Source organism: Chanodichthys erythropterus, chromosome 24 (assembly GCF_024489055.1).
Source record: "Chanodichthys erythropterus isolate Z2021 chromosome 24, ASM2448905v1, whole genome shotgun sequence".
Lineage (NCBI taxonomy): Eukaryota > Metazoa > Chordata > Actinopteri > Cypriniformes > Xenocyprididae > Chanodichthys > Chanodichthys erythropterus.
Window position 1 is genome coordinate 10,977,072 of NC_090244.1, and position 27,881 is coordinate 11,004,952.

The following is a 27,881-nucleotide window of genomic DNA, read 5'->3' on the forward strand; positions in this document are numbered from 1 at the left end:
CAGAGGAGAGAGAGAGCGCTCGAGCGCTAGAGCAGAAGTGAGCGCGCGAGCACTGCGGAGCGACGCTCGCACCAATACATGCCTCGTCCTGGTCGGACAGCGGGCATCATTTATTGATAAGAACAACAGCGAGCGGACGTTTGAAGATATTAGGAAGCGAATATTTTGTTTAGCCTCCAGAAAAATACACAAGGGGAAGCTGAGAGAATTTCCAACGGATGCTCGTTTACATAAACGCATGAAACGCTGCGTACCACTTTATATGGTAAGTTATTATAGAAAACACATGCGTTTGGTGTGTTTAACTATGTGTTGAATTGAATGCTGAAGTCGACCGTGTGTGTGTATATATATATTTATATATGTGTGTGTGACATAAGATGCTGGGTTTAATTCCATTGAGTTTCCTTTGGGATCATTGAGAGCCTCTCAGAGTGTAATAGTTTGATGTTATTGTTTGTGTTATGGTTAATGATTTTAATTATCTGATGTACTTATTGTTTTATTTGTGCCATTTTATTTAGTTGACATGTTATTTGTTGCTATTAGAGAGACTAAATGATTAAACGTGAGTTAGAGATGTGGTTGGCAGACAAACACTTGGTCAGAGACATTGTGCTGGCCAGCATTTCTGTTCTCTCTCTCTCTCTGTCTCTCTCTCCTTCACACACAAACACACACACACACACACTCGGTATGGCAGTCAGCTTATCCTCTGCTCTATGTAGTCCTAGGCCTGGAGACATTCAGGGGCATCTAACAGACAGGCACACACAGGTAAGAGAAAGGAAAACAAGGCAAAGAGACCGAGACAAGGACAGAGAAAGAGAGGGAGTCACATTGCTTTATATATAGAATATTGACATATTTAATGAACTACATATTAGGTGCAAAGTGTATTGTTCTATAAGTGCGGGAATCCTGTGACAATGAAATTATTGATGAGCTGACAGGTTTTGTTGCAATTAAACTGAATGCTTTTAGCAATGCGATGCAATGCATGCTGGCTAAAGTCATTAGACTCATATCTATCTGATATATGGTCTTGTATGTTCTGCATCACTGTAGATACTTGAGTGTGAGTGTGTGTATATATAGCATGCAGCACAGCCAAAGTCCTAGACTCAGCAGTGTTTGTTTGTGCGCACATACATGTGTGCGAGCATATGTGCAAGTGTGTGTGTTGGCAAACTACCAAGTTTCTAGGTTCCACAGTGAATCTTTTGTGCCTCGGATTGAAAAGGAGAAGAAGTGTGCATGTGTGTATCAAGTGTTACCACTGTAGCGTCCTAAGACACATCAGCCCCATCACAAGGCAGGCCTGAGGCAATCGGGACAAGAGGGGAGTGCAGGTCACCTAGATCAAGTTTCGCCTACTTTGTAGGAACCAAATTTCCTCCGATTGGCCGATCGTGTCATGTCGCACATTTGCGTTCAATGTTGACAGACTTGCTTCTTGTCACTGGAAACAGTTAGGACACAGTATGCGGGTTAAGTTTAAGGAGTATATAATAATAACCTTATTACTGTATATAAAAAGAATATATAAGGTCACCATAATCTCTGTACTAAAACATAGCAAGCTACCTCAATGTCTACTTCCTACATAGGCAGCTACCTTCTAAGATAGCATCCTATTAGTCATATAACTGCATACGTGATGAATCTGTAATGTTGTACCTAGGCAGCAAGAAAAAGACGACTCGCAATTGATTTCAAATGAGTTTGTCATTAGCATGTTGCAAAGCTAAACTTTAAAGTGATATTTTAAGCATACAAACACAAATATGGGGTAAAATATATAATTTTCATTTAATTTATATAATTATATATTATAGAAATAATTATAAATCAGGAAAAATGTATGCGCAATAGTCAAATATATTCGTACAGTGTACGTTTACATAGAAAAACAATGGGAAAAGTAGTGCAATGGAATGCAAATAGGCATTCTGTGAAGGTATATTAAGTATAGTTAACATTTCTCGTTTTGTCCGTCATCTTTAAGCTCGTTGCAATGCATTCTGGGATTGCCTTCTCCCAGAGTCAATGCTGACTTCGAATTTCAATTAAATTCCGTAAATTAGGAGGCAGATAGGCCAGGATTGTGTCCTTAAAATTTTCCCTCGGAAGGAAGCTTACTAGGTTTTGAATGCTGGGTCTTATTCGTGAGTAATTCTATAGATTATTTAATATTATTTAATTTTTCTGCCTAAGTCACTGCAGGTGCGTACATGCATTATTTATTTATTTATTTATTTATTTATTGGCATTTTTATGATAGGGCAGCAAGTAGACAGGAAGCGAAAACGGGGGAGGGGATCAGGAAAGTTCCCCGAGCCGAGATTTGAATTTGGGTCGCCCGAAGCGCAACCGCGCTATATGCCGCCACACTGCCCACGAGGCTATCGGCGCCGACAGCCCGACACATGAATTTATTCTTAACCTCACATTCTGTTGTTAATGAGTTTGGAGTATTCTAAGAGCCCGTCCGCATAGAGACTTATCTGTATACGTAAAAAAATTTGTATCGTATCGGCGTTTCGTCCAGACAGATTTTTTTAAACCAGGTTGAAAACGTCACCCTTGCATTTTCGTGTGTACAGCCAATCCGTATATCCGTCAAACATGGCTACGTCACGTAACGCCAACAACAACAACAATGGCGGACTACATGCTTGTGTTCATGCCGCAGAAGCTACCGAGCCTATTAGCTTTACTAAAGTAAAGCTTTATTACTAAGCTTCACTAAAGTTTGTATAAAGCGCGCAAGGTTTATGCAATGTATGCGCAATAGTCAAATATATTCGTACAGTGTACGTTTACATAGAAAAACAATGGTAAAAGTAGCGCAATGGAATGCAAATAGGCATTCTGTGAAGGTATATTAAGTGTAGTTAACATTTCTCGTTTTGTCCGCCATCTTTAAGCTCGTTGCAATGCATTCTGGGATTGCCTTCTCCCAGAGTCGACGCTGCCTTCGAATTTGGATTAAATTCCATAAATTAGGAGGGAGATAGGCCAGGATTGTGTCCTTAAAATTTTCCCTTGGAAGGAAGCTTACTAGGTTTTTGAACGCTGGGTCTTATTCGTGAGTAATGATTTAATATTATTTAAATTTTCTGCCTAATTCACTGCAGGTGCGTACACGCATTTTTTTTTTTTTTGGCATTTTTATGTTAGGGCAGTAAGTAGACAGGAAGCGAAAGCGGGGGAGGGGATCAGGAAAGGTCCCCGAGCCGGGATTTGAATTTGGGTCGCCCGAAGCGCAACCGCGCTATATGTCGCCACACTGCCCACGAAGCTATCGGCGCCGACTAGGGGTGTAACGATACGCTCAGGTCACGATACGATACGTATCTCGATACGGAGTTCACGATACGATATGTATCACGATATTTTGAACAAAATGAAACTGAAATTCAAACAAGGTTTATTAAAAAAAACATTAACAAATTTCAATAATTGTCCTTGTTGTACACACAAGATCACATTTCAATAAAATAAATAAATATAAAATTTTAATAAAAACCTTCTGTATTCAAATTAACAGTTGAATAGGGCTGTCTGTCGCTAAAAATGTTTTTTAAAATTTAACATGAACTTAGAAATATGAATAGGGGCCGTTCACATATCGCGTCTAAAAACGCGTGGAAGGCGCGGCCGCACCGCTTCTCCTTCTTTCCAAAGCGCTTGCGCTCCCGTGGCGTCGGTCGTTGCTATGCAACCTTGAACTGGGCTCTCCAAGAGGATCAGAGGACGTTTCTGCAAAGGATAAATGATTTCTAGCCCTTGCATTAGTTTTACTACGAGATATATTGATGGAGATAAGATATAAAAACCACCATGTACAGCTATGATCAGCTGTTCGGCTGAGCTTTTGATGTTTTGTTACGGAAAGGCCATAGCTGATCGGTTGATTCTTGTCACACGACCTGCGGTGCGCTTGCGGCATTCTGAGAAGTTGAGAATTGCATGCGCGTCGCGACCGCGTTGATCCCATTATGAACGTGCCTTCCGCGCGGCTATATTTGAAAATAATAACTGACTTGCACGCGGAAAAGACGCAATATGTGAACGGCGCCACAGAACTTCTTAAAGCAAAGCATCGCAAGTGTCTTTTGCTTTTCTGTGAGCACAGCTGTTGCTGTGCACTGCGGTGAAAGAAAGCCACGACTTTTCTCACGCGACCATGAAAGAGACTGACATGAGAAACGTTTAAACCTGCTTGCAAGATTCAATGTGTGCCCGAAACACTTACTGAACTAGAGAGCTGATTGAGACACACCATCTACGATAAATCGTTACACCCCTAATACTTATAGTAATTTAAAAATGTGGTAGAATTGGATCTGGACAGGAAGGATAACTCTGGGAGTTGGAAGGGGTGTGTCGCGATTCTGCCTTCTCACATCGCGATACAGATTCGTGGACCTGCGTATCGCGATTTCGATTTCATATCGCATATCGTTACAGCCCTAGCGCCGACACATACATTTTTCTTAACCTCATTCTATTTTTAATGAATTTGGAGTATTCTAAGAGCCCGTCCGCATAGAGACTTGTTTAGCTGTATACGTACAAATTTTTGTATCATATCGTATCTGGCATATTGGGAGCCTGAAACTGCTATTTTTTGAAACCGGGTTGAAAACGACACCCTTGCGTTTTCGTGTGTACAGCCAATCCGTATATCTGTCAAACACAGCTACGTCACATAACGGCAACAACAACAACAATGGCGGACTACATGCTTGTGTTCATGCCGCAGAAGCTACCAAGCCTATTAGCTTTACTGCGCGCAAGGTTTATGCGCATGCTACAAGTCTTATTCTCCTTTTTTAGTGTATCTCTGTGGCAGAATTACAGCGCCACATACTGGTCTGGCATGTATACTACATCATTTTGAGTCGGTTTCAGTGGTTTCGTGTGTACGCAGATATTTTTTGAGATGACGTCGTGTTTACAGAATTTTTTTTAGAATGATGGTAAAAAAAGATCGGATAGGGAAAGCTGTGTGGATGTGGCCTAAATGAGCGACTGCGGGCACATAAAAAACATGCCTTTCCACACAACCTTTCCTTTAAAGCCTTTCGTCCCTTTCAGCAAACATTTGATGCTCTCTAAATAACCACATACAAAAAAAAAAAATCTTAACATGATTCTAAGGCCACCCAGAGTAAATTCCGTAAATTTAGAATATTTTTAGTATTAAAGTTGTTGATATTTTTATGCTGATTTCATGCACAAATTTCTGTGTATGCATACTTAGCGAATGAGACCCACACGTTGGTGCTATTGTATGAATTTTACCGATAGACCAGTGGTTTAAATGTTTTACCGAGTGTGTTTGAGTGTACACGTTAATGCACTTCGAACAGCAGGCACGCAAGCTCCCACTGCGCCACACTGACCTCATCACCATGAATATTGCATGATGGGAACATGGGGCGATGAGATCATATCTAAAGGAAACCCCATTATATTCTCCCAACTCTGCATCTCTTTCACATCTCCTCACTCCTCTCGTCCATCAGCCCTCCCTCCAAAAGAGAGAGCGGAATGACTCATCCTTTCACACCTCTCCCCTGGTGCCTCCTGACAGCCCCGCATACGGGTTTGTGTGTTCCGTATCGGCGTACAAATGAGTCGGGGTCTGTTTTCCTTCTGACTCTCACGCAGCGGGTGACAAAAGACCCCAGCATCTCTCGTTCAGGCAGCGGACATTTTCTCGCAGAAACGCTGAGCCTGCTGCTTTCCCATCTTCTCGACGTGAGTTCCTCGTTTGCAGGAAGACGAGGAAATGCCATGCCTGTGTATGTTAGCATGTGTGAGTCTTGTGTAACTGTGAGAGTTGTCCCAAATTGCGGATGCTGGTTGTCTGCCTGAGCGCTATCAGGAGGAAGCACCGTTTGTGCTCCCTGCTCCCTGTAGGAAATACTGCTATGCTTTGTAAATGATATAGCTGATTCTGAACATGGAAAGGATGGACAGCCCTATCCTTCCTCAATATGGAGGCCACCCAGTCTTTGTTACATCCTTGTGCTCTGTTTTTGCACTTTCATTTGTCATCTGGCTCTGTTTCTCTTTCGGTCTCACCATTAAATGTATTCATCTCACAAAAGGCAACAAAACATCAAAGTTTTGCTCTCTAGTATGTAAGAAGCAGGAAGGTCTGAATAAAAATAATGATCTTGCAAACACTAAAATGGATCTGATTCTCTTCTGTTAAAGGAATCCAAAAAAATTTAATTTCCAAACCTTCTTTCTTTTCGTTGGGGGAACGCAAAACAAAATGTTATGTTCACACTGCTCTTTTGCATACATTGAAAGTGAATGGAGACTGAATTCTCTTTTGTTTTTTTTTCACATATCATTAACTCATGCAGCTATTCCTGAATATTATGTGAGTGAGGAGTGTAAATATTTGCATAAGTGACATATGAATAATATCATTACTGAATAATAACATTTTCATGTGAGGCAATCGACCACAACCTCCCAGTCCATCAGACAAAGGGCAGGTCATAATTAGCAGCATTGATTTCAACAGAAAAGAAAAGCTCTGAGTACATTTCATTTTCTTGTGTGTGAGTGTGCATGAGTGTTAATTTAGTACTATTTATATACTATTATAGTAGTTATTAGTAATTTGAATTAGATTTTTTTAGTCATTTTATGTGCAAATGTAGTTTTTATTAGTTAACAACACTGGCGTCGTAGATGGGCATCATGGCATTAGTGTCCTTTTCAACCTCGATCACTGGTCATTAACTATTCAGCTCCTTTCATCAAACCACACACACACACACACTAATAATGATATCACATTACAGGTATTGATCTACACCATTTGTGCTACACCCGTCACCCGACTCCCCTTATGCCAAGTCCCAAAACACACTTCTCTCCTCGCACTCCACTCTTTTCCCACTTATCTCTTTATATCCCTTCCATCAGTGCATATTAGGTTTTATCAGGGTTCCCGCAATTATTTCTTTGAGATTAATTTTAATTTATTTTTTTATTTTTGTGGTTTAGTGTGTCTTTTTAGAGGTTGTTTGTCTTTCTGTTTTGTTTTTGTTTTGCTTTTTTTTTTTTTTTTTTTTTTTTTGGTTTTGTGTCTTTTTGGGATGTTTTTTTGTTTTTTTGTGTCTTTTTGGGATGGTTTTTGTTTTGTTTTGTTTTGTGTCTTTTTGATATGGTTGTTTTGGTTTTTGTTTGGTTTTGTGTGACTTTTTGGGATGGTTGTTTTTGTTTGGTTTTGTGTATCTTTTTGATATGGTTGTTTTGGTTTTGGTTTTTGTTTGGTTTTGTGTGTCTTTTTGATATGGTTGTTTTTGTTTAGTTTTTTGTTTTTTTGTAACTTTTTGGTATGGTTGTTTTTTTTTTGGTTTTGTATATCTTTTTGATATGGTTGTTTTGGTTTTGTGTGTCTTTTTGGGAAGGTTGTTTTTGTTTTTGTTTGGTTTTGTGTGTCTTTTTGATATGGTTGTTTTGGTTTTTGTTTGGTTTTGTCTGTCTTTTTGGGAAGGTTGTTTTTGTTTGACTTTTTGGGATGTTTTTTTTTTTGTTTGGTTTTGTGTGTCTTTTTGGGATCGTTTGTTTTTGTTTATTTTTGTTTTGCTTGGGTTTTAAAGGGATAGTCCACCCAAAAATGAAAATTCTGTCATCATTTACTCACCCTCAAGTTATTCCAAACCTGTATGAGTTTCTTTCTTCTGCTGAACACAAAGGAAGATATTTGGAAGAAAGTTTGTAACCAGGCTGCTTTGGGGCACCATTGACTTTTCATTGTAGGAAAAAAATACTATGGAAGTCAATGGTGCCCCAGAACTGTTCAGTTTCCCATAATCTTCAAAATATAGAAAGAAATATATACATGTTTGGAAAAACTTGAGGGTGAGTAAATAATGACAGAATTTTCATTTTTGGGTGAACTTTAACTAACCTACCTTAATTTTGATGTATACCAAATGTTTGAAATAGATTTTCTTAATAATAAATGTCTTGCAACTGCATGATACAATGAAATTACAAAAGATGTGTCTAATACCATAGGTGATGTCATGATTAATATCACTTCCTGCAGTTGCACTATTGAATTGTTTTTGTCTTAGCATGCATTATGATGTTACCTCAAGGTTTGGCTGAATTTGTAATAGACTGCCACATTCGTGCTCGAACATGTCATTATTGTCACTCCCTATCAGTTTGATAATAGAGGAGTTCTCTGTTAAGTAACTGGGTGGATTTGTTTGAGTTCATGGTAATAGTAACTACTGTTGCTAAGTAACTGCTGTACTACGAAGTAGGCTCTGTGTGGGTATAATAATTGTTTTCTAATGAGACAATTGGTTAATTGGTTTTTTTCGAAAGATTTTAAGATCAGTGTCTGGCATTCATTCAGGCAAATACCAACAGTACTTGTCTTCTCTTGAGCATACAGTATACGTATAAACCTGTTAGACGGCTTACCCTGTGCTTTCTGCACACACTCACCTTCCTCTCTTTAATAACGCCGTGTATGTGAAAGTCAAGTGGAATTTGCCTCTATTTGTAGCACTGTCTATTTCAACACAAAGAGCACTACATCCCTGCACTTAAAGATTCTTAAAAGGTTTTCCCAGTATGATGCCACAGGAGAACCTTTTAAAGTTCTGTGCAGCTGCTAGGTTGTTCTAAATGACTTGCTATGTGGTTTCTAGGATGTCATGGGTGCAGGCTGTTGCTATGGTGTAGCTAAGGTGTGCTAATTTGTTGTTGTTATGTTGCTAGGATATTGGTTTGAAGGGATTGTTCGGAGTGGCTGTTAGCATGTTGCTATGCAGTTGTTAGGATGTTGAAGGTGGTTTCAAGGATGTTTCTGCATCTTAATCAGGTTGTTGGCACGTTGCTTTGTGGTTGTTAGGGTTTTGTTATAAGTTTGCTAACATTATGGATGGTTCCAAGGGCATTGCTGTTGCTGCATGTGCTGATTGGTTGATGGCATGTTGCTGTGCGGTTGCTACAGTGCTGTCGGTGGTTTCTAATATGATGCTGTATGGTTATTGACATAATTTATGTGTAGTGATAGATTGGTATGTGGTATGTGGTTGTTGGTATGCTGCTGGAGCGTTGTGGATGGTTGCCAGGGAACTGCTATGCAGTTGCTAGAATGTTGTGGATGGTTGCCAGGGTGTTGCTTTGCAGTTGCTTGGGTAATCTGAGTGGTTGATGTTGGCATGTTGCTCTGCAATTGATAGGACTTTCAGGGTTGTTGTTGTTTGGTGGGTAAAGGATAGGTATTTTCCTAAGCAAGCATTACTAATTAGATACATTTTCCGCATATATGAGATGAAAATTAATTATAACAATTATGTGCATGGGGTCTGCTGTTTTTGTGTCACTTCCTCACTGTCATTTTCTCTCTTTTGTGTTTCCACAGGTGATGTCTCAGTAGAGTCCCTTTGTTAAAAGAGCCCAGCCCTGCAACAGTACCTCCACTGCTTGATCCAAAATGTCTGCCACCAAAAGCGGTTACGAGGGCAAGATAGCTGGCCTATACGACCTAGACCGCACACTGGGCAAAGGCCATTTCGCCGTGGTCAAACTAGCCCGTCACGTATTCACGGGCCAGCTAGTAGCAGTCAAAGTCATCGACAAAACCAAGCTTGACAATTTAGCAACTGGCCACTTGCTACAAGAAGTCCGTTGCATGAAACTCGTCCAGCACCCCAATGTAGTACGACTGTATGAGGTCATCGATACACAGACCAAGCTCTACCTCATCCTAGAGCTGGGCGATGGAGGTGACATGTACGATTACATATTGCGTCACGAAGGCGGGGTGGCCGAAGACACGGCGAAAGTGCACTTTGCTCAGATTATACGAGCGATAGCCTACTGCCATCGTCTGCACGTTGTCCACAGGGATCTAAAGCCAGAGAATGTGGTGTTCTTCAGGCAGCAAGGGACGGTGAAGCTAACAGATTTCGGCTTCAGTAACCACTTTCAGCCCGGGACAATGTTGATGACCAGCTGTGGTTCGCTTGCATATTCCGCCCCAGAAATACTTCTAGGCGAAGAGTATGATGCTCCTGCAGTGGGTAAGTGACGAAACCTTACTTTTTGGACATTGCACCTCCTACAACGTCCTGTATCTCATGCAGTTTCCCTTCTTCTGTCTATTTCCAAGTGTGTTGTTTCATTCAGCCAGTCAATCAGAATGCAATTTCTCAACGAATATCACTCCAAAGATTGAAAGATTTGTTGATTTAAGATTCCACAGAATGTAAGATTCATAGTTTCAAAGATTGAATGTTTATCTTCTATATGTTTCCAAGTGTGTTGTTTTATTTAGTTGGTCAATCAGATCTCAGCAGATGATAAATTCTGTCCTGTCGGACATTTAATTTACATGCAGCACAGTCAAACTAATCCAGCAAGGGATTAAATCATAGCAGTTCACGAGCTTGTTTGTGTCACAAGAACGCCGGGTCACCTCACTCTCTTCTCGCAGTTGATCTTCCTCTCTCCTCTCCCCACGTGCCTCTTCTGGGTCTAATCGCCGCTGTTTGCCGAGCGGAAATCTACTGAATGAACAGCACATCTGTGCTCTGGCAGGGTTCAAGCAAGGAGATTTGAGTCAGGTCAGACCTACACATGACTCACTTGACTGCATTCAGAATCCCTGCAGCAAATTCGCACGAGAGCCAAATTGGCATTGAATATGCAGAAAATTAACGGTAGTGAAATGGGTTACAAACGTTGTTTCATTTTGACTATAGCAATAGCTATTAAAGAGACCCATATCATCCGACCACAGAGATGAAAAAAATGTTTCTGCTGCCTGCGGTACATTTTTTTGTTGTGTCAGGCGGACTTTCTTGTATGTGCTGTAATGTTGTGTCTTGGAAAATTGTTTTGAGGATGAATGTGGCTGACTGTGAACTTGCGTTCCTTCTATCCATCATCCATTCTATTGTTCAGACCTGGTCACCATATTAAGCTCTGAAGATTCAGTTAATGGCAAAAAGAGAGGAGGAGAAAGCCGATTTATAAAGAGAGAGAGAGAGATGTTTGGAGAGAGAGACCAAGTCAAGCTGAGAGACAGACTTTAGAGGACACTTGAGCTTAACATTGACGCAGACAGGAGGATGAAGAGTAACTGAAATGACAACAAATCATTTTGTCTCTCTGTCTCTTTCTTGTTACTGTCTTGTTTCAGTTCAGTAGAGCTTTCTAGAGCGCAGATGTGTGCTGAACACAGGCTTTGAACTACAGTTCTGTTCCATTCCCCTGCTCTGAGATTCTAAAGATTCTAATGATTCTGAAGACTCTAAGGCTCTTTTAAGAATCTGTAGAATCTTACAAATCATTAGAATCTTTAATTCTAAGATTCCAAAGGCTTTTAAGATCCTAAAGATTTGAAAATGACATAATTTCAAAAATGTAAGAGTCATTGTTTCAAATAATCAACTATCAATCAAATATTCATAGATTCACAGATTCCAAAGAGATTCTAATGATTCTAAAGCTTCATGGATTCAATGATTCTACAGATTCATAGTTTTAAAGATTCCAAAGATTTAAATATTCTAATTATTTGGATTAAAAGATTCTAAGGATTTAAGATCCAAAGATTAAAATAATTCTTAAGATTCATAGTTTCAAAGATTCCTAGATTTTAAGATTCCAAAGATTGAAAAATTCATAGTTTCAAAAATGCATAAATTCAACTATTCGTTGATTCTAGTTAAACATGCAGAGCTACACATTTTCAAAACTACAAGCCGTTGCTTTGCATGAATGACTAGTCGACTGTTTGATCTTAGGGAAACTGTGAATATTTAGGCTGGTTTTGGGTTCCCCCTGACCCTGATCTGATGCATTTCTTAGGGCGCGTTCACACAAGCTCATGTTCTTGTGTTCAAAAATAGTTGGATGGAGTGCAGTGGAATAGAACAGAATGTAGGGATATGGAGACGTGCTTTGAAAGTTGAACTATTTTTAACTTGACACACTGTCTTAAAAACGCAAGGCTTATGATGAAAGATGGAAAAAAATGAGTCACAAAGCTGGAGACACAATGTACGAGAGAGAGAGACAGACTTCAGAGGACACTTGAGCTTAACATTGTGACAGACAGGAGGATGAAGACTAACAGGACTGACACTGAACCTGTCTCTCTCTTTCTCTCTCTCTCTCTCTCTCGCTGTCTTTCTCTCATTCCAGTTCACTAGGGCATTCTAGAGCACAGATGTGTGCTGAGCTACCATGTGTGCCCTTCCGCTCCTCTGCTCTGACATTATTAATATCATATTTATCTGATATTTTCTGCCAGAGCACCATGTGACTGTGGGACAGTAATTCTCACCGAGGCTGAATGTGCCAGGATTAGATCTGCACAAAGTGGGTCAGCCTCTGCCGAGACCCAACAAAGCGTGCAAAGGAGGCAATGCTCACACACATGCATACATGCTAGGATGCTAGAGGCATGTGAACCTGAGGGTTTGTGTCACCTCTCTCAAAGCGATGGAACTAGAGCAGATAAGGACTGAGTAGTCATGTGTTACAGATGTTTAACTTACTTTATCAGTCAGTCAGAATGAACAGTAAACATGGTTATAAAAGCAATGGAGCTGCTTTGCTATAGCTGTAGCTTAGCGGTGTTTGCCCGAATACATTGTTGTTCATGTGACACAGGTTCATCTGGCTCACAATAGTTCCTGGTTCTGTATGATTCAGGGTTTGAGGGCATGTAACACAACCTGCCCATGTTAGCATCTGGCTAGTTTGGTTAGCATTTGCATCGAAATACTATAGAATTGTTGTAGGGTTGCAAAAGGATTAAAATCAAAATCATGAAATGGTTTAGTGTGATTAAGCAAATCACAAAGGCTGGGTAAATACTGGAAATATACGCACTGCGTGTTTCAGAATAATGAAATGGGTCTTTGACAAATAAGTGTAAAAAAACATAATGGAGATATAATTAATTTTGAAGTTTAATTAATTGTTAACAATGAGATTATGTGGTTTTTATAATCATTTAACACTGCTTTTGTCATTTTTTACAAGATGGACAAAATCTGTCACCAAAAAAGTCATTTGGTTTAATCAAAATTTCGGTTTTACCGAATGACACTTTTGGTTATACCGAATGACGATATATTCGAACAATGCTAACAGGCTGATATCTAGCTAGCCCGCAAAAGGACAATCAAACATTTTATATTTAGTACAAATTTTTAAAATATTACAACATTTTCCATGTTTTATAGCGGTTGTACCGAATGACCTGATGTTTCGGGACATGCGTATGAGCAAGTGAAAACATGAATTTTTCAAATAGTTAAGAGAGTTAGTTACTTTGCTTCATGACCATGTGGTCCTTTGCGGGTGTCTGAATGATGTCACATCCTGTCACATGATATTGACCGCATGACTTGATCCAAAATCATGACCATCTTTATTTTGGTTACTCTGAATGACATCAATGAAATTAATTTTTCCGGACATTCTTTCTCATAACAAAGCAACGACTGTTTGCGATTTTGTTGATGTATGATGTTATGAAATCATGACAGAATAAAAAATATATACATTTATGACATTTTAAGATATTTTAATCACAAATGAAGTGGCTGTATTGGCCTTTGGACGGTTAAACCGAATGACCTTTTGACACTTCAAAATCTTTAAAATACCTTTATATGTAGCAAAAAATAATTAAAACTTTTTGGATTTGATAAAAGAGATCTAGTTGTACTACCTTACATACTCTGGATGTCATATCTTTGTTTTTTATTATTATTAAGGCTTTTGGACAAGGCTTTTTTTACCCAACTATAATGATCATAAAACTATATAGTCATACTGATATATGATCATATATATTTTTAGCCTTTTTACAGCCTTTGTTATTTATATTTTGCTAGCGTAAAAAATACTTAATTAAAAGCATCCGGCTTACACTTGCATTTTGTACCTGAATTATGTTACGTTATTGTGCAGTGGTCTGTATTTCATCTGCTAGTCTGTTTATGTTTTTCATTTGCTAGTCTGTTTATTTTAGCATCTCATCAGTGCCCGTCGGCTGACCCTGTGGCCCGCTGCCCACTGCCTAGTAGTTTAATCAGCTCCTGAAGTTTGCTGGGCACAAGCTGGCAACTGTAATCTGGAAAGCCTTCCTTTCTAGCAGTTCTAGGTCAAGCTGATGCCATTAACCTCAGTAGTAGGGGAGAGAGAGAGATGAGGAAAGAGTAGAAACTGATATCTGATGTTGAAACGTGAATGGAGAAGGATTTTTGTGCATGTTTTTTTTTTAGTGTTCATGCATGAGCCTGAGCCATTGTGTGTGAACGGCTGAATGTTCATTAGCTCTGTCAGAGGTTTTATTCATAGTCTGTAATCAGCTGCTTGACGCTAATCCACTCACAAGAGTTCAGTCACTCAGTGCCAGCTCACATGCAGACACAAACACACATAAGCTGTAATTGCCACTCTGTTCTACACACAATATACAATGCATACAGGATTTGTGGGGACTAAATTGTCCTCACATGGGCATTACAATGTCCTCATGAAGAAAGTGGCTTGATAAATACGCTGTGTGTGTGAAACAGCTCAGTGTCATCAGGATTCAGGTTGTTGACATTGCTGATCAGAGATGTTCTGAGACAGATAAGCTGGGAGAGACTGACTCAATGACATCTCACAAACTCACACACACACACACACACTCAAAGATAACACACACACCTTCACAAACTGGCTTTCTTACACTGCTTTGTCTGCATTTTTCTTTTCTTTTGAAAGAAATTACTACTTATATCCAGCAAGGACGCATTAAATTGATCAAATGTCACTGTAAAGACATTTATAATGTTTGCAAAAGATTTCTATTTCAAATAAATTCTCTGATAAATTAATAAAACTTTCTATCAAAGACTATAGAATAACACAAGACATGTCACTCGTATTGTTTTGAATGGGAGAAAGCGTAACGCTCAATATGGCGGAATAAGTCCCGCCTTCTAAATAAGAGCCAATCGCTGACTAGTAAAGTCATCGCGTCACTGCAGCGGCCGTTAGAATCACCGGTTTCTATAGAAACAGTCAGACACGCGCCTCTGAAATGAGGCACAAGAGACGCGCATTTAGGTCTGCGCATACAGTTTTTTTTGTCATGATTCGAGCGTTTTGAAAAAAAATTATGAGACAGTTGTTGTCAGATTTCATTGGTGATTTCAAATATGAAATTTAATCGAAAGCTTGGCAAACAGCTTTGGAGCTGCATGATGCCCAAGAGGCGTTTCAAAGATGGCCGCCGAGTGAAATGACTTGTCTTAAAGGGACTTTGTTTCTATTCATAAAAAAAAATCCCGAAAAAATGTGTCACAGTTTCCACAAAAAATATGAAACACATTAATAATAATGAGACGTTTCTTGAGCAGCAAATTAGCATATTAGTATGATTTTTTGAAGGATCATGTGACACTTTATTAGAAAATCCAAATATCTAAGATAATAAGATTCCGTTTCCAAACATTTTTTAAAAAAATTTGAAATTTTCCAAAAAGATTCAAAGGATTCTAAATATTCTGATACTTAAAAAAATCTTAAAGGTGTAAATTTTAGCAGCATCTAGCAGTGAGGTTTGCGAATTGCAATATAGGGAAGCTACGGTGGCCAACACAGGACAAAGATGTTGTTGTCTGAGACAGCAGAGAGTAGTCAGTCAAGCAAATGCGCTCTGTAGAGCAGTTTGTCCATTTAGGGCTACTGTAGAAACATGCCGGCGCAAAATGGCGACTTAAAATGTAAGGGGACCCGTGGTGTATGTAGATAGAAATGGCTCATTCTAAGGTAATAAAAACATAATGGTTCATTACACCACTGAAAAAATTGTTATGTATATTATATTGCATTTCTGCCAATAGATCCTCCTAAAATTTACAGGATTCTAACAGATATTCTAAAATGTTTTATTGTAAAAATTCAAAGTTTCTAATATTCTAAAGATTCTACTATTCTACAAACTATAATTAGAATCTTTACAAGACCTCACATCTGGAGACACTCTGTTGTCACATAATGTAACCTCAACACAGACCCATACACACAGCAGCTCCTTGTTAGCCTTCATTTTGTGATCTGTTTTGTGTAAACTGCAGTCACGGCACTCGCACATAGAGAGGTGTGCTGCACTTCAAACAAACCGGTCACACTGACCCTGGATCAGCATAATGACTTGACATTTTGACGATTGAGACATTCGATGATCTTTATCATAATAAACTATCTTTAGCAGGTTAAGTACTCTGACTAAAATAATCTATAAGTTTTAGTTTTGAACATTAATGCACTTGTTTGATCAAGGACACATCACGATTTTATGATGGCGTTTGAACCTTTGGTGTCATATTTCATCTGATGTCCGACCACATGTATATTAAGAGTATTTGAGTGTGCTAATAGATAAAATACGTTACATAACATCCTGCATGCACGTGTGTGCCTGTGCGAGATGTGTAGTGCTCGTGTCTGTCTGTATCTGTGGAGGAACACGCAGTACAGAGAGCAGAAGAGAGGAGTTATTGTCCGAGCAGTTAAAGACACTGTTTAGACAATGCTGTCTCTCAGGACTGTCTCTCTCGCTGATCCTCTGCTCTGGTTCACACAGTACATGCTCTTTCACACAGAATTCATCCTCTCTCACACACACACACACACACACACACAATGTGGGGTTTTCAGTGTTTTATGGTGACTTTCTATAGACATGTTGATTTTTATAGTGTAAAAAGTGTATATTCTATGGCCTGACCCTAAACCTACCCATCACAGAAAACGTTCTGCTTTTTTACATTGTCAAAAAACATCACTTAGTAAGATTTATAGACAATTTTCCTCATAGGCACAAAAATGTCCTCACAAGGTCAAAGATTTCTGGTATTGCCATCCTTGTGGGCCAAACACAGACAGACTGAGACCAGCATGTTATTTTGAATAATTTATTATTATTAATGATGATAATCATGCATAATAATAAATTATTCAAAATTAGGATTATTTTTCATATATATTACAATATTATTTTGATAATAATAGGTTATATATATATATATATATATATATATATATATATATATATCTATAAATATATATATATATATATATATATATATATATAAATATAGATATATAAATAACATTTACAATCATTAACTAAAATGAAATAAATTAAATAATCAATAAATACTATAGACCTATTTAAAAATATATGTATATATAATTGACAAAACACAAAACATAATTACTAAAACTTTAACTGAAACAGAGACTGTAAAAAATAAAATCTAAATCAAAATATTAACAGAAACTATCAGTGATGTTAAAATAACACTGATCCAAGGACAAGTTAAAAATTCCAATCATGTTACAACAAAACAGTAGAAATATCAGGTGGATCTAATGTTCGTCCTCTGGCCACTTCTGAATTTCTCCATACGCCAAAATGGACTTCCAAGAATTCAACAGCCACATTTAACTGCCAGTCAGGTCAGCGCACTAGACCAAAACTATGAATGAGCACATTCTCGGTACCTTTTTGAAATCGAAGGTTAAATGAAATGTTATGAATATAAAACAAGAGATCTGACTGAGGAAGTCTTTTTATTTTTAAAATAATCTCACTTAACTGAGCAAGTCCTAGACCTTCACCCATACTTTTTTTTTTTCTTTTTTTTCACACGCTCTATGCATAAAACACAAGTGAAAAAAGTAAAAGAGGAAGCTTGTTTTCTTGGAAGGCCACCGTGGAAAAGTACGCCTCCAAAACAAACACGTCTCTTGTGGGACTTACACGCCCCCTCTATTACTTTTCTCTCTTTTTCATGTCCCGTTCACCCTGGTCTTGGTTCATGATGTTCTGTAAGACTTCCTGGGATCCTTAGTTGACACAGAGATGGATGGGGAAACAATGTCAGGGATATTTTAGTCAGAAAAGCATGCTTATAGGACCCCATAGGCATAAAGCTTAAGTTAGTTAATTATTGTCTGAGGATACAGTGAATCCGTAGCTGGTTTTATTTGTGTTTAGTTTCGTTTAACCTCTCTTTTTGTGTATTGGTTGGGTGTGATAGTGTGAGCATGTGTCACATGAGGGCACTTCTGTTTTGGATAAAACCCTTGACATGTTTCTTCCCCTTTGCTCCACAAATCTAATTACACTTCCCCCTCCAGGGATGTAAATATTTACTGACAACAGTTTAAAAAAAAAATCAGATTTGAAATATAATACTTTATATATATATATATAAAGTTGCAAGAAAAAGTTTGTGAACCACTTGCAGAATCTGTGAAAGTGTGAATAATTTGAACAAAATAAGAGAGATCATACAAAATGCATGTTATTTTTTATTTAGTACTGTCCTGAGTAAGTTATTTTATATAAAAGATTTTTACATGTAATTCATAAGACAAAAAATAGCTGAATTTATTAAAATTACCCCATTCAACCATTGATTCTCAATACTGTGTGTGGTTACCTGATGATCCACGGCGATGTTTTTTTGTTTTGTGATAGTTGTTCATGAGTCTCTTATTTGTTCTGAGCAGTTAAACTGAGCTCTGTTCTTCAGAAAAATCCTCCAGCTCCTGCAGATTCATCAGTTTTCAAGCAATTTTGCATATTTGAACCCTTTCCAGCAGTGACAGAATGATTTTGAGATTCATCTTTTCACACTGAGGACAACTGAGGGACTCAAACACAACTATTAAAAGACGTTCAAACATTCACTGATGCTCCAGAAGGAAACACTTTTGGAATTTGAAGATCAAAGTAAATTGTATTTTATCTGTTTTCCAGAAAACATGCACGTGTCTTCTATCTCTTCCGAAAGGCAGTACTAAATGAAAAAAAATATATATTTAAACAAAATAAGAAAAATTGTGACATCTTCATCCTGTTCAAAAGTTTTCACCCCTCGGCTCTTAATGCATCGTGTTTCCTTCTGGAGCATCAGTGAATGTTTGAACCTTTTTTAATAGTTGTGTTTGAGTCCCTCAGTTGTCCTCAGAGTGAAAAGATGAATCTCAAAATCATACAGTCACTGCTGGAAAGGGTTCAAATATGCAGATTTTTTCTGAAGAACAGAGCTCAGTTTAACTGCTCAGGACAAACAAGAGACTCATGAACAACCATCACAAAACATAAAAACAGTCGTGGATCATCAGGTAACCACACAGTATTGAGAATCAATGGTTCACAAACTTTTGAATGGGGTAATTTTAATAAATTCAGCTATTGTTTTGTCTTGTGAACTAAATGCAAACATATTTTATGTAAAATATCTTACTCAGGACAGTACTAAACAAAAAATAACATGCATTTTGTATGATCTCTCTTATTTTGTTAAAATTATTCACATTTTCACAGATTCTGCAAGTGGTTCACTAACTTTTTTGTGCAACTGTATATATATATATATATATATGTGTATACATTTTAAATCCCAGATTGCGATATTTAAAACCAATAAATGTGGCAAATAGATTTAAGATTAAGTCTGTTGTTGTCTGTCTTTCAGATATCTGGTCACTGGGTGTGATCCTCTATATGCTAGTGTGTGGACACCCACCCTTTCAAGAGGCCAATGACAGCGAGACCCTCATCATGATCATGGACTGTCGTTACACTGTGCCCAGCCACGTCTCTCCAGAATGCAAAGAGTACGTATGTCATCTGAGCTTTGATTTCCCTCAGGCACACATGAACTAATACTGTATACAGCTTTCTCCGATTTAAGAGTTCACTATTTCTGGAAACCAGTATTACCAAGAACATGACCCTCGTAATACGCTTTCCATTAAGAATTTCCATGCTGATCTGATGCATACCCACAAAAACATGTTTGAGTAAATAGATTAGTTTTAAGATGTCATTGACAGCCTTGTGCCACTGGAACACAGTGTTGTGTTGTGTTGTGTTTTTTTTCCCTGAGAACTGGCAGGATGTAGCCTCTCAAACACCACTCCCTCGCACTCCAGTTTGTACCACTTTCACGCCAAACTTCATACCTACGTGTAGACCAAAGCCCATCTGAACATACTGTACTTTATCTGTTTACACCCGCTTGTACCAGCCAATCACAGGTTGTGGCTCTCTAAATCAAACAGACTGTTTTTGAATGAGTAAAGGTTCCTGGAGGTTAGATTTAGGAGCAAGTTATAACAGACGCACAGAATTTCCATCCTTGGGCCAGGTGATGGATACTGAGAGTAACAGGCCAAGACAACTCCCTCATTTTGTTTCATAAGGGCTTTAACTAGATATTCCAGTTGGATATGCTTGACTTCCTAACTAAGCTTTAATGCACTTTTCGAATCATAACATTGTACTGTTCTTAAGAAGGGTAGGGCATGATTTGGAATTTGGAATTTGAATTTGAATCGAAATCGTGCCACAGAAAGGCTTTGCAAGAATACATAATTACATGATTAATTTTGACTAATTAGGACTATTTATTCCCTCATATAGAATACGTTTTTCTCAAATAATGACTAAATTAATTCCAGTATTTTCAAAATAATTAAAAGAAAAAATGTCTTTTTTGATTTTTTTCAAAACCACATTTTTCAGATAACTTTACAATAATAATAATATAATATTTGTATTAATAATTATTGTTTTTATTTATAAATATAAATATAAATATTTATAAATATAAATATATATTTGTATAGGTGCCACTTTAAAAAAATCACCTAATGATGATTTCTAATGTAATCTAATGCAAGCAAAACCACACAGGAAAAAAACTCTATAAACTACTTGAATCTAGTCATTTGACCATTAAAACAGACATGTTGATCTGCTTCATCAATGCTGAAAAGTTTTCCAAAAACACCTGCAACTGCTGAAAAAGAAACAATTTATTAAAAGTCAAGGGTCAAGAGCGCAACTAAAGTAAACACTGATCTCAGTTGTGGTGACATCAAATGAAACATTTTCAATAAAACATCAACATCTAAACCTCTGTTAATTCTGAATAAGAACTTCTGTAGAAAATAAAGAAATAAAGTCAGTCTGGTTAGTAATAAATGAAGCTGCTAATGCTTTTTGTGGAGTTGTTTAATCAGATCTGGAGATATTTAATGTCTTTTATCTTCAGAAGAAAGTAGTTTGTGTTCTTATTTCGCTTTCTTTCAGTGTTTGTTCACAGCAGATGTTTAAATGAATGAAAGAATGTTTCAGGAACATCAAACTAACTTTTAAATAACATTCTACTAACATTAAGGAAACTGGACAGTTTTATGTTCTTGGAATGTTACAGATCAACGCTACTAGAATGTTGAATTTTAAATCAAAATTAAGTTGAAAGAACGTTTGTGGAACACGTTCCTCTAATAGTCAAGAAAACTGGACATTTTTTACATTCCCAGAACCAACACTGAATATTTAGAGAACGTTCTTATAACAAAATTCTGCATCCTATTAGATACCATATTTCACATTCAGGAACTTATAATTTACAAACCATTCTCGATTCACTTCTGAAAGGCGCACAAGCCTGCTTTAAAGTGTGTTCACCGCAGCTCTATAGTGACCAGATTTTTACACAAGGCTGCCTTTTGTCAGAGTGAAGTTATTTTTAAGTGGGTTTATTCCAGGCTATTTGTAGTTAGAACATCCCCAAAGCAACAGCTCTCAGGCTTGAGTTTAGGTCTGAATCAGTCAATTGTGCAAGAGTGTGCGTATGAGTGTGTGTTAGACATCTGGGCTTGACTGCACAGCCAAACATAGTGACTGGGTCACATGATCTCCACCGCAATCAAAAGCTCCCTTTAATGGGAAGAGTTTTCTTAGAGGAGGAGAACACTTGTGTCTTTAGGCAGACTTTCATCTTGCTGTTGATCTGTAGTTTGCTTTTTTTCCACCCTTCTTCCTCACGGCTATTTAAGGTCCTGAGGTTAAACACATCAAGAGACTCTGCTGATGTTCAAGGGCAATGGAGCATGTGGGATTATAAACACACACAAACATTCAAAGACATAAAAAACACTTTGAAAGGGAAAACATCTCCCTCTGCTGGTCCTCTATGTGAGATGCAGGAACGTGTGCCAGTACCGCAGTGAAATAAAACACTCAAATGCCTTGAATAAACAAGCTGGATGCAGTGCATTCACACATACACACGCAAGCTTGGATCGCAAGAGTTCCAACCAATTCCGTATTCTTTCAGTTCGCTTCACTGAAGCACCAATTCTCTGCAGGTGCTCATGAATATTAATCAGCAGAAAGATAAGCATTTCCTTTTCATTCTGTCTCCTCTGACTGCAAGATGCGCCTGTGCAATCATCGTCTGTCAACCAGGCAGAGAATATTTATTAAGATTGCTAGAAAAGGAAAGTATGAAAATTGCAAGTAGAGTGAGACTGAAATGAAGTGAGATGGAGGCAAGTGTGATGGGGGGTGACAAAATCAAGCCTTTTGAGAAGATGGGATTTTTCTTATTTCTTTTTTTCCCCCACAGAAGGTCATGTCTGATGTTCTCGTTCTGCTCTGGTAAAAAAGGATTAACAATCTCTCATCATTCTCTCCTTCTTTATTTTCATTTTTTCCTTTCAGTTTGATTTCACGAATGCTGCAGAGGGATCCTGCTAAGCGGGCATCTCTCACAGAGATAGAGAGCCACCCTTGGTTGCAAGGTGTTGACCCTTCGCCTGCCGGTTACACAGCTGCCCCACTTACCTCTCACCGCAGTTTGTTACCCGAGGAGCATGAGTTCATACTCCAGGCCATGACCAGTGGCAGCATCGCTGACCGAGATGCCATCCAAGAGTGAGTATCTCTTTATTCTTCTTAGGGTGCGTTCACACTTGTCATGTTTGGTTCGATTAAAACGAACCCTGGTGCGATTGTTCGGTTAGTGCGGTTCATTTGAACATAATGTGAATGCTGCCATCCGAATCCTGGTGCGCACCAAACAAGCGTACTGAGACCGCTGAAAAGATGGGTCTCGGTCCGCTTCCAAACGAACTCTGGTGCGGTTCGAATGATATATGAACGCAACACGGACCAAAGACATGTAACCGAACCAAAAACAGGAAGATGAGACCCTAAAAAGGACAGAATCCTCACGCATGACGGTTTTTCTCGTCATAGATGCGTTTGCCCATCACAGGCAACAGACGCGCGTCTTCACGCAGCAGATCATTTGTGTGTGTGACGGATGGATTCCCGCCGGTGTTTTGACTACTTTATAAGCTTTTTATACATTTTATAAGCTCTTCACGAGTTCCCAGCTGGCCAAAATACCATCACATGCAGGCTACGCACACACAACGAGCACATTTACCTCAGCAAACAGCATTGTTTTGGATGTCCAGTAAGTTCCGTCTCAAAATAGGCAACACGTCATAAAATCCGACCAATCACGTTGTGAATGTATCCCTATGCCTTAAGGTTCGGTATCTTTTGGTTCGGTGATAAAATTGCCAATCTGAACACTAACTGGACCAGGACTAAATGTTTTTTATTTTCTTCTTTGGTCCGGACCAAATGAACCAAACAAACCGAACTACAAGTGTGAACGCACCCTTAGATACTTTCTTTTGGTCCCAGAATACATCTGTTAATACAAATACATTTTGTGTCATAGAGCTTTGGAGGCTGACCGATATAACCACATCACAGCCACGTACTACTTGCTGGGAGAGCGACTCCTTCGAGAAAAGCAAGAGCAGTCAAGTCTCACTCCTGAACAAAGACATGCACAGTAAGTCCCAGTATTCTTAAACATATTTTGAAGCTCTGAAGGTCTTGTTATCTTCTTATGGTAGACTTAATAGGGACTTTCGCACCGGAAGAACCTTTTCATAGTTCCTAGAACTATTGACTGAATTACCCGGATTTTGCCATCTTCTCACTGCAGGAACTAGGAACGATTTTAGTTTAAGGAACTCCTTTTGGGGGAACTAAATTAGCTCCTACTTCAGAGTAGGGTCTAAACCAGCACTATAGGAACTATCAGTGACGTGAGTGTACGTTGGTGTACCCAGCATTTTTATAAAGCCCTGTAAACATATTTACTTCATGAACATGGAAAATGCGCGATAACAGCATTTACCTGCTGTCTGCAGGGTTGTCTTCTTTTCTCCACCTCAATGATATGCAATACTGAAAGTTGTCATAAGAGATTTTGTCTCTTAGCCCCATTTTTTGCTCTTTCAGTCACAAAGATTATGCATTTACATTCCATCTTCATTATCACGAAACCCATGACACACAACAAACAGAGCTCCGATCATGGCATCCTCTATTCACCGGTTTATAGAGTTTGTAAATGCCGCGCTTAAAGACACCCCTGTTGGCCGCTTCTGATTGGCTAATTCCTATAACTGAGTTCCTAGAACTATTCGGTGCAAAAGCCCCTAATCTTACCACATAACCCTTGATACCTAAAGGTTCGTAATACATTGTACTGAGTATTGTTATTTCCTCCCACTTCAGGAGACCCATGTCGGAACCACTGGACTTGGTAAGCCAAGTGCCCCAGACTGATACACTAAGAGGAGCACCTCTGGGTCCCTTAGCACCTCTAGGCTCTCTGTCTTCCGGCTATGTCCGACGTGGTGTGAGCGAATCTGGGGACCTGCTGGCTCCCAAACCTAACCGCCATGACAACTCCTTCAGTGACTTTTGCAGCACAGCTCCATGCTTGAGCCTCAGTTTGCGCCCTCTACCTCCAGACCAACCTACTGTCAAGAGCCTTGGAGCCTTACAGCAGATCTGCGAGGAAGAAGAGGATGAGGATGATGAAAAGGAGCAGAACCAGGATGAGGTGGAGCTTGAGGCGGCATCTGGAAAAGTGGATCCATGTCCTTCGACAGATCTATCGTTGAATCCTTCTAGAATATCTTTGCAATCAGAGACTCAGAGGAGAACTGGGAGGCCGTCAAGTAAGGTGATGGGAAACTGTGAAACTCTGGCCGAGGAGGAGGAACTTGATGCAGGGTTGGAATGCACAGAAGAGCAGAAGAATCCTTCAGAATTAGTGTCTAACATCTCTTCTGGCACCATGGAACATCAGGTAGAGAATTCCTCAAAGACTGAAGCCCATGTGGAAGAGTTCAACCACACAGAGCAACCAGGAAGAGGAAGGGACAAGGATGTTTTTTCCCACCCTAGCTTCTCTTTAGATGAGCAAGAAGGAGAACAGATTCAAGATCCAAATATAGATGGACTTCCACCAGCTCCCACACTAGATGTTGTACAGTGCTGCTGGGGACAGCGTGAACCTTCACAGGACACACTAGAAAATAACAATAATACCCTAGCCAAATCTCGACTGCTCGAGGTTGGGGTGGTGTCAACCCCTTGTGGTTCCCCGAGGTCCCTGCCAAGGAACCACTGTGTGGACCTGGGTCCTGATGGGGTGGAGATGCGTAAGACTGCGGCTGAAGTCGAGAAAACTGAGGAGGTACAACCTAAACCTCAGAAAGACCTCCAGGGAACCAGGGAAACAAGTACTGACTCTGCTATTCGGGCCGATCCCAGCAAGGTCAAGAATGTGAACTTGCGAGAACGTCTGCTGCAGTTCCCACTCTGTGAGAAAGCCTTGTCCTTCAACATCCAGCCCACCTCTAAAGAGAAGCTTCTCCCATTTGCACAGTATAACTGCTGCCATGTCTTGTAGAGATTTTGCTCCCAAGATCAAAGAACAAACTTCCATCATTAGAAGCCCTCCAATCTCTGCAACTTTCTCTGAGTTGTTCAGACACTAAAAGAAAAAGTGTGTACTCACCTCATACTGTAACCTCAGAGGTGCTTTCCCACACAATCTGCTAATTGTATATCTTTATTTTCTTTCCCTACCCAGCATTCATTGCTGCTTTCCTGTAAGACATTTAACCTTTTGGCGATGCTGTGTATATGAACACCTGTATCTACTGATACTGCTCACTATATTCTGTGCTATCTCAGAGACTTTTATTAGAAGTAGCATATGTCTTGCTAGCGTAGAAGCTTTGATTCAATAACTTGTCATTTTGCACTGTATATCTTTACCACATTAAGAGTACCACAGAGTTTAATCATATCACTAAACGAGTGACTGAAGACCATGCTTCACAGTGACACAGAAAAAGGCTACACAAGAACATACGGTGAACAATCACAACAAGCCATTTAGGCTCAAGAACTAGCCGCCAGTCAGTGTAGTAGTCCTGACAGGTTTTTAGTCATTCATTTGGTTTGTTTTTGCCGGTGACTGTGAGGTAACGTTCTTTACTCACAGAACTTTGAAGAAGTTGCATGCTGTGGCATTGCTGAAGTTGTTCCCGCACCACTGTCTCATGCTAGCATGTTAGCTTGTAGCTTCACTGTCAGGCAGTGGGGCAGGAAGCCACATTGATACAGTGGACAGTGACAGTTTGGGAGCATGGTTATGATAGCATGCTAAATGAGAACATAGCATTAGCATTTTGTGAGCTGGGGACTGACCAGGGAAAGATGCTAAGTATATCTGTGATATATTTTCAAAAAACAAAAAGAGGGCTCTACCAGAGATTATTCTGAGAGATTATAACTAGAGACTTTTTGTGAAATGGATGTAATATTACACAAAAACAGAAGACTGGTCTTCCTGGAGCTGTATTTTGGAGTTTGTTTTAAAACTGCTAATTCTTGGAAATATTATGAAGCTTTTATCAAATATTAAGAGAGTTATCAAGGGTTTTTTGGAAAGATGGTGACAAAGACATCTTTTTTTTTCTTTTACGTAAGGAGATATGCGAGGGAGATTAATTACATAACATTGAACATCTATTTTTGTTTAATCATTTGCTTTTGGGTGCATTTTTAACATATGTTGTATGGGGATAAGCTCTGAAATTTCTGTTCATGTACAGTGTATATATAATTTTTAAACATTATGCTGTTGGTATGATGTTGTATTTTGACCCTTGCACCGTATACATACAAACATTTCAATCCCTCCTTATTCAATGAACATAGCGACTTTTATGACACTAGTTTGACGATCGACAAAGATCTTGTGTCAAAGTTGTAAATACATTCGAAGAGCTGTACGCTAACGTAACGCTAAATTGCGTAGCTGAGCCTAGCTTAAAATGTACAAAAATCCAGCCTTTGTATGTTGTAATGGCATGAGTGAAGCTAGCGGTTACTATTGTTTTTACCTCCTAAACAGCCTAAACATGATCACATAAACATCTAGATAGCAGGTGTGACTGTGGTTACTGTTACTTTGGTACTCTAAAGGACGTCAAAGTTATTCAGTCACTTCACATGTTCGTAAGTTTCTGCGCTATATATAGTACATCTGTCAGTGGTGAATTAATTATTTTTAGTCATACTGTAGTCAATGTAAATGCAAATGTCAAATACCCCCTTTTTTGTTTGTTTTTTTGCAATATCTTGGACCACAAATAAGCTTGACCAAATGCACAAGAATAGATGTAATAATATAAAAGGTGCTTTGGCGAGAGATATCGAGAGTTATTACATCTCTGTAACGTGAAATTTGAAAATTCATTCCCATACAAAGTTTTAACTAGGAACAACCATCCTGACCTGTGATGTTTTGTAAGTACAACCTTCTGAACCAATCGGATGGCAGAGTGATATAAAGCCAGATGTGCACTATATTGTTGTAATCAGCATTTTCTTTTCTTCTTATTTTGATGTTACTCATTTGACATGGGTCTCCATCCTTCAAAGCATCTGTAATCACTTCTCAACAGTTGGATTTTAGTTTGTCTATAGTCCCATTGACCCTTACTAAAACTATGACTGTCTCAATGAGATTAATTTATTTTTATATTTATTTATTAAAACTGATTAAACTGCCTTGTGTCATTGTATTTTT

At 38.8% G+C, this 27,881-nt stretch overlaps 1 protein-coding gene across 1 annotated transcript; it reads left to right on the forward strand.

The window, feature by feature from the left end:
* snrkb (SNF related kinase b) lies at window positions 1-27,862 on the forward strand. Its single transcript, XM_067379038.1, has 6 exons — window positions 1-265; window positions 9,428-10,088; window positions 19,578-19,719; window positions 22,619-22,831; window positions 23,652-23,768; window positions 24,503-27,862. Exons 2-6 carry the CDS (start codon window positions 9,500-9,502, stop codon window positions 25,686-25,688), a joined length of 2,247 nt encoding a protein of 748 aa, XP_067235139.1. The 5' UTR covers window positions 1-265; window positions 9,428-9,499; the 3' UTR covers window positions 25,689-27,862.
* The last annotated feature ends 19 nt before the right edge of the window (window positions 27,863-27,881 follow it).

Coding starts and splice junctions, on each gene's coding strand:
- snrkb (XM_067379038.1), top strand. CDS start 9,500: ATGTCTGCCACCAAAAGCGGTTACGAGGGCAAGATAGCTGGCCTATAC. Junction 10,089..19,577: donor GTATGATGCTCCTGCAGTGG/GTAAGTGACGAA, acceptor TCTGTCTTTCAG/ATATCTGGTCACTGGGTGTG. Junction 19,720..22,618: donor GTCTCTCCAGAATGCAAAGA/GTACGTATGTCA, acceptor TTTTCCTTTCAG/TTTGATTTCACGAATGCTGC.